Source organism: Phocoena phocoena, chromosome 7 (genome assembly GCF_963924675.1).
Source record: "Phocoena phocoena chromosome 7, mPhoPho1.1, whole genome shotgun sequence".
NCBI lineage: Eukaryota > Metazoa > Chordata > Mammalia > Artiodactyla > Phocoenidae > Phocoena > Phocoena phocoena.
Window position 1 is genome coordinate 46,238,516 of NC_089225.1, and position 13,648 is coordinate 46,252,163.

At 37.7% G+C, this 13,648-nt stretch overlaps 1 protein-coding gene across 1 annotated transcript in view; it reads right to left on the reverse strand.

The window, feature by feature from the left end:
* The window catches only part of KCNH7 (potassium voltage-gated channel subfamily H member 7), a 456,073-nt gene extending 447,745 nt beyond the window's left edge, over window positions 1–8,328 (reverse strand). The window contains exons 1-2 of the mRNA XM_065880238.1: window positions 8,253–8,328; window positions 6,341–6,571 (exon numbers count right to left, since the gene is read on the reverse strand). Of these exons, the coding sequence (XP_065736310.1) occupies window positions 6,341–6,571; window positions 8,253–8,328 (307 nt within the window). The remainder of the gene's footprint in view (window positions 1–6,340; window positions 6,572–8,252) is intronic.
* Window positions 8,329–13,648: the final 5,320 nt, after the last annotated feature.

Sequence of the window (13,648 nt, forward strand, 5' to 3'; positions counted from 1 at the left end):
AAGCAGTTATACTCCAATAAAGATGTTAAAAAAAAAAGAAGAAAAATCAAAACATCACACTTTCCCTATAACACACTTTGCACATCTCCTGATGTTAATCTGTTTTTTGTTTCCCCAGCTCTATGGTTCCATTTCTTATCTTCTCTGTGTTCTTTGTGTGAATGCTAATTGAGCACGTAGTTCATACCAGGCAGTCTTCCATACATTCTGGACATAGAAATTAATAAGACTTGGTATTTTCTTTGAATGAGCTCAAAATTAACTACAATAACATATAATGACATGTAGCACATCCCAGGGGTGCTACCCTGGAGTCAAGAACCAAGGGTTGTAGAGATACAGAGGAATGTTAATGTTCAGAAACAGGCAGTGGGGGCATCAGGAAGAACATCACAGAGATTTGTTTTGATCTGTCTTTGGAAGGATGATAATGCTTTCTTTAGGGTGAGAAGCTGAGGGAAATGCAATCCCATCACAGAGACTTTGCAGTGTTTATCATAGGTAAAGGAAGACTTCTGAAGGGTGAACAAAGCCTTGGTGAAATAAAAGCGCATGGCTTCTTTGAGAAACTCTGAGCAGTCCAGTATTATGGGAACATAAGATTTGTAGGAGAAATGGAGTTGCAAGATATTCAACTAATTGATATTTATCAAACACTTATTATAGGCAAGAAACCATACTATAAATAATGCTATGTACTTTGTTCTATATAAAACATTCAATCAGCCTAACAAAGTAGATGTTATTCTCCAAATATATATCAGAAAAGGAAACTGAGGCACCAAGAAAGTAAACTTGATCAAGTTCACCTAGTTACTGTCAGAGCTGGGGGTCCAGCTAGTTCCTCTAAACACATCCTACTTAAAAACCCAAGTGAATTCAACTCTGAAGGCACCAAGTATCACACTGAAGAGTCCAGAACTTTATCAGTGAGAGTTTTAAGGAGTTAAGATAGCTTTTTAAGCCAAGGCATGACCTAAGTACTTTGAGCAGAAAATATGGAAAAGTTTTTAAGGGCTTGGGCATCACCACTTAAGTGTGATTTGGCGAGTTCATCTCTCTCAGGTGCAGGGTTCTCCTCATAAAATAAGGATAATAAGAGCATGTATCTTATGGGATTGTTGTACTCATTATTTAGTACATGAAATTCATTTACAATGACTTTTGGCTCTGATAAGTCATCAGTGGCATGCGATTTTTATTTCAGAAATAGCTCTCTGATGGTATTGTAGAGAATGAATTGTAAAGGGAGGGAAGCTTCAGTCCTCAATCCTCCAGAAGAAGGATAAAGAGGGCTTCAACAGAGCACTTGGCAATGATGGAAACGTGGGGTTGGCATTAGGAGATATTTCAGATGTAAATATTGAAAGGAATTGGTGACCAACTGGGTTTAGGGAGAACAGAGAGCAAACAGAAAATGACCCTGAGGTTTCTAGATTAGATGGCCAGATAAATGTTGATGTCTTAACATTTTATACTCCAACTGTTACTTCCCTGCGAATGAATTATCCTAGGACTCTCTCTACCGCCACCAGTAATTGATTTAGTGACTATTTATAGACAAAAAATAAAAATAAAAACAACATTGGAAGCCAGTAGAAGCCAGAGAAGTCGGTTCCTCCCACTAAGTCTAGCCTATGCCTATAGCCCTAAGCTGACCCTGTTCTCAAGCCCCTGGGGTGAGAAAGTAACTGAGTAGTTATTCCACAAGCTGGCAGACAAGACAGCTTCTTTTCAGCACCAAACCTGTTTAGAGGTATGGTGCTGGTGGTGGGGGAAAGGGCTGTTGAACAGAGCCCACCCACCGTTTTAGGACATTTTGTTTTCACTTGGGACAATACTGAAAATTTTCAAACTGTGAGGAGTGTTTCTTGAGAATTCTTATTTTATCAACAAATACAATTGATCAAATCTAAATTCTACACAATAACTAGAGTCCATGAAATGTTATGAAGTTTAGTTATGTAAAAGAAAATGTAGTTTATGTTACTGTTGTTACTATATACTACTGGACGGAGCATGAAAATGTATAAACTGAAAGTTTAAATGAACACCGAAACACATTCTAGGCAAGATCCTCCCTGGAAAACTTTCTTGTTGCTTGAATTACACGCACACAAAATATATTTCTAGTTTTCTCTAAAGACTACCATCTTTATCTCTACTTATACAATTCAGGAATTAAGAGGGCTGAAGATTTGCATGCCATATAACATATAAAGCTATTATAAAATTTATTTTGGAGCTATTAAAATTTTAACTAAACTACACTGCCTCTTTAATTGTATTATGTATAGTGACAAAAGGTGAGAGGAAATACACATAGACAAGTTTATTTTAGATCTGGGGAACAAAGGAAGAGTGGTAATTAACCCTAAATTCTGGTCTCCATTTATATAAAAGCTTCTTCAATTCATAGTCTATATAGTGTTTTTCTTTTAAAATAATTTCAAGAAAACATCTTGGGGTTTAGAAGATGGAAATGCACATTAGTCACTCTATGATTCAAACATCCTGAAAGCAGAGATAAGGTTGGATACTCCTTTGCATCTCCTCCTACTGTTTCTCTAGTGCCTTACCTGAGAGAGAGGTGGCACTCGGTATGCATCTTCACCTATACTCCTAACAACACAGCATTTTCTATAAGGCCTTTTCTCATAATTCTTAGAGACGGTAGACTCAATCTTACCAAACCAAAACCTCTTTTGAGTTGAGTTGAATCAAACAATACCTCTGGGACTTTGTACTGGTCCCAGCATGACTGGTGCCCTGTCTGGATCTGGTCTCTGACTGGATCAGAAAAGGACTTCCCTCAGTCCCTTCTCATCCTTTAGTTCTTTAAAACCAACACAAAGAGAGGGACATTTCTGATTTGCTAAAAAAAAAAAAAAAAAAAAAAAAGTTGCCATTGCACTATGTCTGAAAGCATAGTGGCAAAAATACAGAAACACTCTGACCTCTAAAAATAATGCATTTTAAGTCCTGTTTTCCTACTGAGTTAAGACCTTTATTTCTCTTGGAGAAATTTACTTTGATTTTTCCAAATGTTTAGAGTGGCTTGATAATTTAAGGTAAAAATCACATATCTAGATGTGATGGAAGCAGTTTAGCCCTTCAACTAGCTAGCTCTGTTGCATGACACACCCCAAACCAGATGAGCAATAAATTAAAGGATGACCAACTAAATGGTTCTTCTGTTACCTTACTATTAACATCATCTCCAAACTATGAGCTAGTTAATAGCTGAAGTGTTTGCTATTTCTCAATCACTATTGCTTAAAAAAGGTGTTTTTAAAGTACATGTATTATGCTATTAAAATACATGCCCATCCTTATATAAGCTTCAGCGTAATTATAGTTTTGTATAATTAGAGTTTTATGTCAAAAGATTTACAGCTTTATCACCTCAAGCAATATTTCACAGCTGCCAAGAATGATTTATGCAATAATGACTTAAGCTGTAAAATAGAATCCTCAAAGGAAGGGCTGTCAAATATTCCTACTGCAAATAACTAGGTTTTAAAAAATTGATATTCTGGTAAACAGCAAGCCCAACTGGACCTGGTAAAATCACATAAAGGAATATCGTAGGAAGCATTGCTTCACAGTGGTGATCATGCAGCTCACCATACACCACGTCAATGTGAACTCCTTGCATAGATCAAAAGTTTAAACTGCTTATAAAGCCTCTGGGTCACTTTGGAAAACAAGCTTTCAGAAATAATGCCATGGGCATGTTTTTGTTACTCCAGTGGGAGTGAATGGAAAAAGTGGAAACAGGATATCTCAACTTTTTGTTAATTTGCTCATTGTGCTTATTGCATCACGATTCATGTTACAATGAAATGCTAAATAAAGCATAAATAAAGGAAGCATTTACTGCATATACTTACAAAACCAAGAACCTCTCAAAAGTAAATGACCTCAATTATAAAGGATTAAGGAAACTTTGGGAAACAAACCAATGAAAATGTTGGCGATCTTGTCCTTTCCTGCTTTTATAAATGTAGAGTGCCTGGCAGGGAAGACTTTCAAAGCATTTGAACTTCACAAGCTCTGACTGATTTTGCAGTTGCCATGTGAATAAAACTAATACACTCAGAAGATTCTATTCAAGGTATCTGAACTAGTAGCAAAAACACAAGTTTATTACATTCAGAGCAAATAAGTCTAACTGTGTCTTCTCAATCTACAAAGGTCATTCAAATTAATATTTTTCTTTGGAAAAAAAGAAAAAGCTGGCCCATCACCTCATTTTCCCCATTATCAATAAAAGCAAAATAGGCAGCATTTTTCATTGACTCTGAGGATACTCAAGCCCTTGTAGATTGAGTCACAACTGAAAATGAAGGCAACAGAATCAAAATTATCACCAAAGGTTGATATTTATATACCTAAACAAGCTTCCAAATAAAGATTCCTTGTCTAAAACAAAGAGGTTTTAATTCATATAACCAAGCAAATCACTGATGGTATGATTTGCATTAGTCAATGTACCAGCACTTTTACTGTAGAAATTTTTATATCCATGTTTGTGACTCCACATTAAATTGGTTTTTAAAGGTGTTTTGAGATCATTTTACACAGTCACATTGTACAAGTTACACTAGGCTTCCAAACATCACCATTTTACTTGCAGTTTAATAAATAACACTCTTTTCTATCTGAAAATATGGTCTGAAAAATATAGTTAGTATCTAAGTGATCCATACAGTCCAGATTCATTTTATACTTAAATTCTACAAGTTGAAAAAATTCTTAAATGTACCAGAAAACATTAGGACCAACACACCCTACAGTAACCACAATACAGACTATGGGACATCGTGATAGATACTCATATGGGAAAAAATGTCAGACATTCAACTGTTGGCATCAGATACACACACAAAAAAGATGAACTGCATTTGAGTAGTGAGAGCCTCTGTCCAAGAAATGCTTTCAAGACAACAGAGCAATTAAGCTATTTCTAGTATGCCAACCCTACTGATTGAAAAGTATGGGAAAATGAGAACTTTAAACTCTATCTCTATTTTGACTGGTAATGATATAACTGATTTCATTCCAGATTAATCCAAAGTTATACAAACCTGTTCCAGTCACACTTTGTTATTCATACCCACTTAAGATGATGTTAAGGAAAATCCAGTAATTAAGAGTTGTACATTTTCTATCATGAAACATTTAATTATAAGAAAATAAGAGGAAGAGCTAAACCTTTTCCCTGTTAGAATGTATTTTACTAAATGATGAGTCATTATATGATATAAGCTATAACATATCACTCATTTACTCGTTTATAAATCTTAAGAGTTACCTAAAAATCTGACCAGATACCCCTCTGCCTCACTGATTTCTATCAATGGAATTTAAAAAATTATAAGCAATATCAACAAAACAAACTATAACATGCATTTTTAATTGATTTATCTTTAAGTTCTAAACTGTCAGATATCATTAAGCATTCACATTTGAGAATGTATATACTTTAAAATGGGTATGTCTGAATATTCGTACATGTGAGTTAATATACATATATTATGTATATAATGAATGCATGCCCATTTCTTTGAGAACTATTACAGGTCTAACATGCTTATGCTCCCATAGCAAGCCTAAAAGAAGGAGGAGTGCCCTTGAAGTTGAGGTATGACCTTAAGTTTCAGATGCCAGTTTTGCTGCAGCTATAAAAATGAATACTAGTAATTCTACATATCATAGTTCCTTTTCTCCATTTCTTACTTTAGGAAAAATCTTGAATACATGAACAGGCTTTATTATTTGAATATACATAGGTTTACTAGACCAATTTTATAAGTTCCTATATATCATCCTTAATCTTATATAAAAAGGATCAAAAGAAACAAGAGGCATTGCCTACCAAATAAAGCCGAAGAGCCAAGAGACATCTATAACAGTAACAGTCTTAGTTCCAGATATACATTTTTCTACAAGACTTTGTGAAATATTTTCAAGTTCAAGCAAATAAAACCTTATTTCTCTCCTACTAAATGCGTATCAACGCAACCAGGAAATTATTGGCTTCTAAGTTATTCCTTAGGGAAGACAGTAAGATTGATTTGTGGCATTTTGTCCTCAGTGACATTAAGTTACTGGACTTTTGAAGAGTACAGAGTACCCTTATTCAAAAGAGAAATTGTCCCTACTAGTCCACTAACGAGAGTCTCCACATTTCTTGAATCCTCCAACACTACAAGCAAATCATATATCTCCAATTGAATATTAGGGGCTTCTCTGACTATGAACTTTCAGTAATCAATCGTCAAAATTTCATTTTAATGGAATAAAACATAAGGAATCCTAAATGGATAAACTTTACCATTTTTGTGATAGTAGGTGACCTCCACTTTCCTCTCCTCTGACCCCAGCAACGCCTGGGCAATTTGGGCAATATCATGCCTCTTGGTCTCGGGCCCATGGAGGAAGTCGCAGGTGCATGGCTTTTGCATGACATCTGGCCTGGAGAAACCAGTCATCTCGCAGAACCCATCGTTGCAGTAGATGATGGCACAGTTCTGCACTCTGGCATTTGCAATGATAAATTTTTTATCTGTAATAAAAAGATAGTAAGGCATCTTTTAAAAAGCTTCCTCAAGATTCTCATAAACACTGGAACAATTTGTTGCATAATAGGAGAGATCTGAAATGCAGGTGCTTCCCAAATTGCTAACTGCCCAGATTTTAAAAGGAAAAAAGAACTCTAAATAAGAAATTAATGGTCCTAAGTAGTTTTAACAAAAAGTATTAAGAAGCTTTTCTTCAAATTTTGAGAATATCGTTTCCCAAATAGTCTAGTTCTCAAGCCCTGTAACTCTCAAGGGTCCTAATGCACATTCAGATAAGCAGCTGGCCCACTGATAGTTCCAGAATGCCATTTAATTGTAAGGTATTTTCCATGCCAAAACAGTGAAGCATCCTGTAGCTGTCAGGTTCCTCATTTCAACCTTGGCCCTTAGAGTACAACTTTCTTAAAGTAGTTATTATTCCTGGATTTGGCTTTTCTCTATCTCTCTAAGGCATACTACACACATCATATTAAAAAAAAAAAAAAAAAAAACCTGAAACTATTAGCAATGAAATTATTTCACATTAATTAGTAGTTTAATAATGCAAAGGTTCACCTTTTCATAATATATATTATCCAGAAGACAAAAATATTTACACATACACACACACACAGTAAATATCATGTTATCACCTTTTCACATTTACTTTGGGGGACCCTGCATTTTTGTATGGTAGTAGGGATTTTAGTACAAAGGGCTTATTAATTCTGATCACAAATTATATTTACTATTCCCAAATAAAATATGAAACAGGATACACAAGTTTATTTTGAACACAAAGTACTATATCCTCCCATCACTAAATGCAGTGCCAAAATAACTGCATAATGCACAAAATAAATGTGTTCTAATGTAGTTTTAAGGAAATGTCAAATATAAATGAACAAGTATAGGATCTAAAATTAATGTATTTATATAACAATTATTTATTCCTCATAATTAGTGCATATGAGAATATTACATTTCTCTGCATTCAGTCTTTGTGCGATTTACTTATTACACTTCAATTTTTAAATTTCTAGTGGAAATTTAAGGGGATAATGAAGGGACAAAAATATTCTTTAAATAATGAACTGTCTGCCTTGGGAATCAACACAGATCAGATATTACTTTTCCCAAATTATCCAGCTTGGGATTTGCATTGATTCAATGCAAAGTTTAGCTTCTATAAACTAGCAAAAGCAAGCATCCCTGTCATTCCACAGCCTTAGCAATTTAACCAAGGTAATAAAATACAGTTTGCATAGCCATTTACATCGCTGCTACCATTAACATTCTCTTGTTCCAATAATATGCTCTGCCCTGCTCCTGACTTTCTGAAAGTCTACAATAAAACGGCCACAAAATATAAACCCATGTTACACTAGTTCGTTCCCTGTAAGATAGTAGAAGAGTAGGGCATTAAGTAGCAAGGCAGATAATGGAGCAGTGGGAGAGGAGGATCAAATTGCCTCCTATAATGGAGACCATAATCTAAAATGTAAATCAAAATTAATATCACAGGCAGAACACTCGAGCTGCCATTCGAACCTCCTGACTCGGTTTCACAGCCTCTGAACTTGACAGAGCCCCGGAGTTGCCGTCTCCTCAGCTTGGAAGCGGCGGACGCCAAGTGCACTATCAAAGCAGAAAGCGAGGGAGAGAGAAGAGAACAAATGAACTTACTTTGCCCTTCAAATTTCCGTATGATTGTCCCCAAAAATGTGTTTTGTGGTGCCACATGCCCCCTGCGAACAGGCATGTTGACCCCGGTCTTCCGAGGAGCGCTCCCCGCGAGCTCCGGAGTTCTCCCGGGATCTCTCCTCGGCTAGAGCCCAGGCCAGCGCGCGAGCCGCTCTTTGTGGCAGAGCATCCTCTTTTGAAACCAGAAATCTCTTCCCATTAGCACCACTTCTAGACACCCGCTTTCCCCACCGGAGTCCAATCCATTCCCCTCACCTTCCGGAGGGGGCCTCGCACCGGACTGCCGCGGCGGAGAGGCTTTGGGGGTGGGGAGCGGGAAGGAGGCGGGGTGAGGGGAGCTGGCAGGGGACGGAAGGAGGGAGGGAGCGGTGGGGGGCGGGGTGCGGTGGGGAGGGGGCGGGGAGTCACAAGGGCAATCGATCTGTTTCTCTTCTCCCAAACAGCGTCGATTTCCCAGCGCAAATGGGCTTAACCTGGCGGTGGCCCAGAGCTGTAAGGATGGCTAAGGGGGGAGGGGGGGAGGGGGCGGCGGCGGGACGGAAGACTTGGGCGGCTTTTGCAGGAAAGGGAGAAAGAATAGGAGGGTGGGGGGTGGTTGACGTTTCTATCCCCGCCCTCTCCCCCTACACACACACACACACACACACACACACACATACACACGCACACACACGCACGCGCGCGCTGCCTTTATCCCGGGAGCTTGGGCGCCGCCACAGCTCGGATTACTCAAGCGTGCTTTAGCGGAAGCCAGCCAAGAAATCTCCAAAACTCAGTGACAAACAGCTACTCTGGGAAGGTGATCTCCACGGCCACCAGCTCCAGGGCCCCATTCCTGAGCTCCTCACGCCGCGGTAGCTAAAACACCCTTAGATGCAAAGAAAAGACAGGTGGGAAAACGGTCCCTCAGTGAAGACTATTTCTAAGCCCTGGTGGCTCAGGAGGTTGAAGATTGAGGATGAACCACTGAAGGGTGCAGGTTTCGCCTCAGGGCGCAGCTCGGAAGCCTGGGCTCAGCGGAGGTGGGTGCTGAAGCCTGGGCTCAATTGGCACTCTGTCCCAGCCCGGCGCTGAGCCGCGCCTCCCAAAGACCGGAGGCTGCTGGCGCCGCGCTGAGCATGCCCGGTTTCACTGCTTGAACCCCTGAGGAGTTGCAAGGTTGGGGGTGATGAGGTCTCTCCGCGCTGAAGGTTGCAAGAAAGATAAGAAGGCCAAAGACTGTAAGCAACTGGTACAAAACAAGGAAGGAGTTTGAAATGGGCGAAGCTGGGCAAGAGGGGGCAGGAACAAAAGGTGGGTGGAGCTAAGAGTGACCAGCCTTGGTGTGACCTCCCATGCCACTCATCTCCTGAACACACTAGGGACACCATTCTGCTTTCTTCTACCATTTCTAAGAAATCATCTCGTATATGATAGGAAAGGGTTCAAGGGAGAGAATAGTCCTCTCTGCTCTTGCTTCTCAGAGCCTGCCAACACGGCAATCTCATGGTATACATACACTTCTGCCCAAATAGTCCTCCTGGAGACTTAGGAAATCATATGTGACAAGCCATGCCAGGGGAGGGTGTTTTCTAAGTTGTTTCTCTAGTTTTTCATGCTTCTTTCCCTTCATTTATGTCATCTCCTCCCTTAACCAAGTAGTCAGCCCTTTCCATGCCCCTTTCTCTAAATGGAATTTGCCACCACTACAACCTACAGAACAAGAAGACGGACAAATCTCTTATTTCTGCTGGCGATAAGGGTCCTATCAAAACACCTAGTTACATGATGGAGTTTTGGGTGTTCTCGCAGCCCATTAACCTGCTTTGCCTGTGCCTTGAGTAACTCGGGTTCATAATTTTTCAGTTACAACCTCGAAGTCTGAAGTGAAAAAAATGAGAATGGAACTGCAAAGGGCTAAGAAGGAGGGTTAAATTAAGACGGTGAGTCATGTGGATTGTAATAAATAACGAGGAAATAAACATAACTTTTATTTATGCTCCAGAAAACTCAAGCCAAGGGGAAAAAAGAAAAAAAAACAACAAGAACCTAAGCAATTCTCTATCTTTCCTATCAGAAAAACGAAAATAAATCAGGAACATTGCCTGGGAATGTTGAATTTTCCGGTTAGATTTACTTAAAAAGAAGAAATCTATGACAACCCTTAGGCTCTTATGGTAGCTTCAGCTTTCCTGAATCCGTGAAGTTCCCTCTCTCGGAATATAAAAAGCCACTCTCCTCCAATGTATGGCTTTATTTTCTCCCCGTTTTCAGTAAAATTAGATCTTTCTGTTTGCTGACTGCAGCTGAGCTTGTGAAACGACAAGAGTTCGTCTCCAGGTACTAAACGTGTGGAGCTATCCATGGTGCTGACTCTGACTATGCCGTTAGCAACTGCTCTCTGTCTACATCCAGCCACAGACAATAGAACTGCAAACTCAGGCAAGTGTCCCTGATATGTTCACATAGACTACTTGTCTTCACTGGATGTCCGAAGAAACACAGAACGCTACTTGCATCCCATTTCTAAAATACCTTCTTTCTCTACTTAGCTTCTCAGCTGAACCCAAGCTCAAATGTATTCCTCCCAAAATGCATCAAGGACTCCAGAAAAAAATGAACAAACCACACATTGTGTGCATTGTAATTAAGGTTTCATGTACACTATAAAGGCATAATAACACAACACTAAGCTATGGAAAGGTTGTATGGCAAAATTCTGTTTTCAAATCACATGTAAATTCAGTGAATGAATATTGCTTTAAAGAGAAACGGGCATTTCCAAATGCATACATTGGAAACACATTTATCTGTCATATGACAAGATGTATTGGCATGCAGAAAGTAACAGTGCATAATGTCTCTAGTTATGAGTCTGATACAAACTTTCACAGATTATTGAGTCTGGAAACCCTTGAAATTCCACCTTAAGGGAGGGAAAGTGGCTTCTTCAAGAGGAAAAGCGACTTTTTGTTCCCCAAAGTATTCTTTCTTTCCCTACCACCTTCAGTGTGGTCTCTGTTCATTGGTTCTGGGTAATTACACAATATAATGGTTAAAGTTCCATTGTCTGTGTTCATATGAGCAATCACTGTGGGCTTCACATTTTTTTCAAGTTCATTTAGCTCTAAGATTAGTTCTATTAAGGATTCAGTGTAAGATCATAGGACATTCTATAACCTATATATCGTAATTGATTGATCTGAGCAGAAGATTAAAGGCATCCTGTTTCTAAATTACCCCAGTAATCGTGTTCATGCATTATACAGTGGTACAGTGGAGACAAGTACATCAATCCATATTCAGCCAATAATAGAATCAAATGAGAAGATGGCAATCATGGCTGCTTGCTGGCTGGAAAATCACCCCTCCCTTCAGTCCCACCTTCTATAAAAATGAACTTTAGATTTTGTGTTGAAGCCAGGTTTCATAAGTTTTTAGCAATTTGGGACTTTTTTTTGGAAGTCCCAATACTGAACAAAGCACATAAGTTCCACTGCTGAAATCCTATCAAGTGTACAGATTAACACTGAACACAGGATACTTATGGGTGAGGATAGAGAATAGATTCAGATGTATTCTTAAAATTACTGTCTCTCTTACTTTAAAATTAAGTAGTTTAGGATTTACAGTATGTTAAAACTTTTTAACAATGCCTACCACATAGTAAGTACTCCATAAATTTCATACACACAAAATTATGTTTTGCAAGTATGCAAGCCCACAGAATTAACGGAGCCCTGCTTAAGAATCCTACATTAGAAATTATTTAAGTATCATACATTAATGCTTGAATCTTTAAGGAAATAGTAGCAACCATTATGGGATATTTAAGTGGCATTCTTATACTGACAGAGAATGAAAACTTTTTGGATCAAATAAACAATATAATTTGTTTCATATTTTTCAATAGCATAGAATAGAAATCAATGAAATTAATGTGAAGTTTTCTCAATTTGGCAAAAATAGTTTAATGATCTAATGACCACAATGCAGCATTACAAATGCTGTTTTAATGTGGCCTTCTATGGTAATCCTGGGTATTATCGTAGTAACTGGGTCACATTAAACCTAAGAAACATCTGACTTTACAATTACAAGTTAGGCAAATTTTGGCCTGTATTATCATATGTAGCTCTACAATATCTTAAGAGGCAGAAATGTTAAGGGCATCCATTAAAATAACAATATTTCTCTGCAGCATGGATTAGTGAAAAAGGCAGGAAAAAAACTGGGCTCTAACCTGAAATTGCCATTTACAGCAGAAACCAATAAAAATAGTTAAGCCCTCTTGTTCAGAGCTTCATTTCTAAAATCAGTATAATCCCAATTTTCAGTTTTGTGTAAAGCATAACCAGGAAACAGATATAAAATGCTTAGTATAAACTCTGACAGGTAGTGAACATTTAAATAACAGCTGTTCTACAATCTAAAATTAGTAAACTAACAATATTAACATTAACATATAGGACTTAACTAATTTACATTAAGGCCATGCTAGTTGTGCGTGGTGGGGTGAGGGGCATGAAAAGAAAGAATGGGTAGGTGAATTGTACTCATACTCATTAGTCTAAGTGATTGAGCCTGATACCAGTGACTGTTCCTAACATATTAAAGTAACATATTTCGTTAGAAACTTGAATATTCCTTCAGAAAATTTAGATGCTTTTCTGATAATGTGTTTTATATATTAGTTTTAATCCAAATGGCTATTGTTCATTTCACCTGAGATACTTTTGTGATAACATACTCCACATTATAATTTTTATCCAAATGGCTAATATTTGGCTTATCTCATTGATTACATGTAAGTCTTACTGTATGTTTAGACGTCTCCTCTGTGAGGAATAAGGTGTTGGTAGACACTTCCCTAAAACATGACACGTATTTCTGCAAAAAAAGAATCTTTTCATATGTGTAGTGTTAATACATTCGTCAATAACTGACATTTAAAATAGCTAGTGACCAAACTAAGCTCTTACAATTTATGAAAAAATAAACCTAGAAATTTAAGTTTGTTGAAAAAAAATATATATATATATACATATATATGTACATATAGAGATTTGACTGGGTACCTGGGTAAGGTTGTTTTAGAGAATAATTTCTTGACTCAATTTAATATATAATTTAGCACATTGGTATAAAAATGAGCCAGCTGTTACACATTACAATTTTTTGAAGACTACGATAGTGTATGAAATTTCTATCAGTAGATCTTTAAATTGTTTCTTAGTTGACAAATGCACTTGTATCATTACCCAGATTATTTCTTATATTCATTAAGCCTAATTTTAATTGATCCTTGAACTTTGTGGAAATATTTTTTTCCTAGAATTACACTAGGTTGGATTGTTTCTTTTCTGGAAGAAGTTTGCTTTAGTTATTTTTAAAAAGTG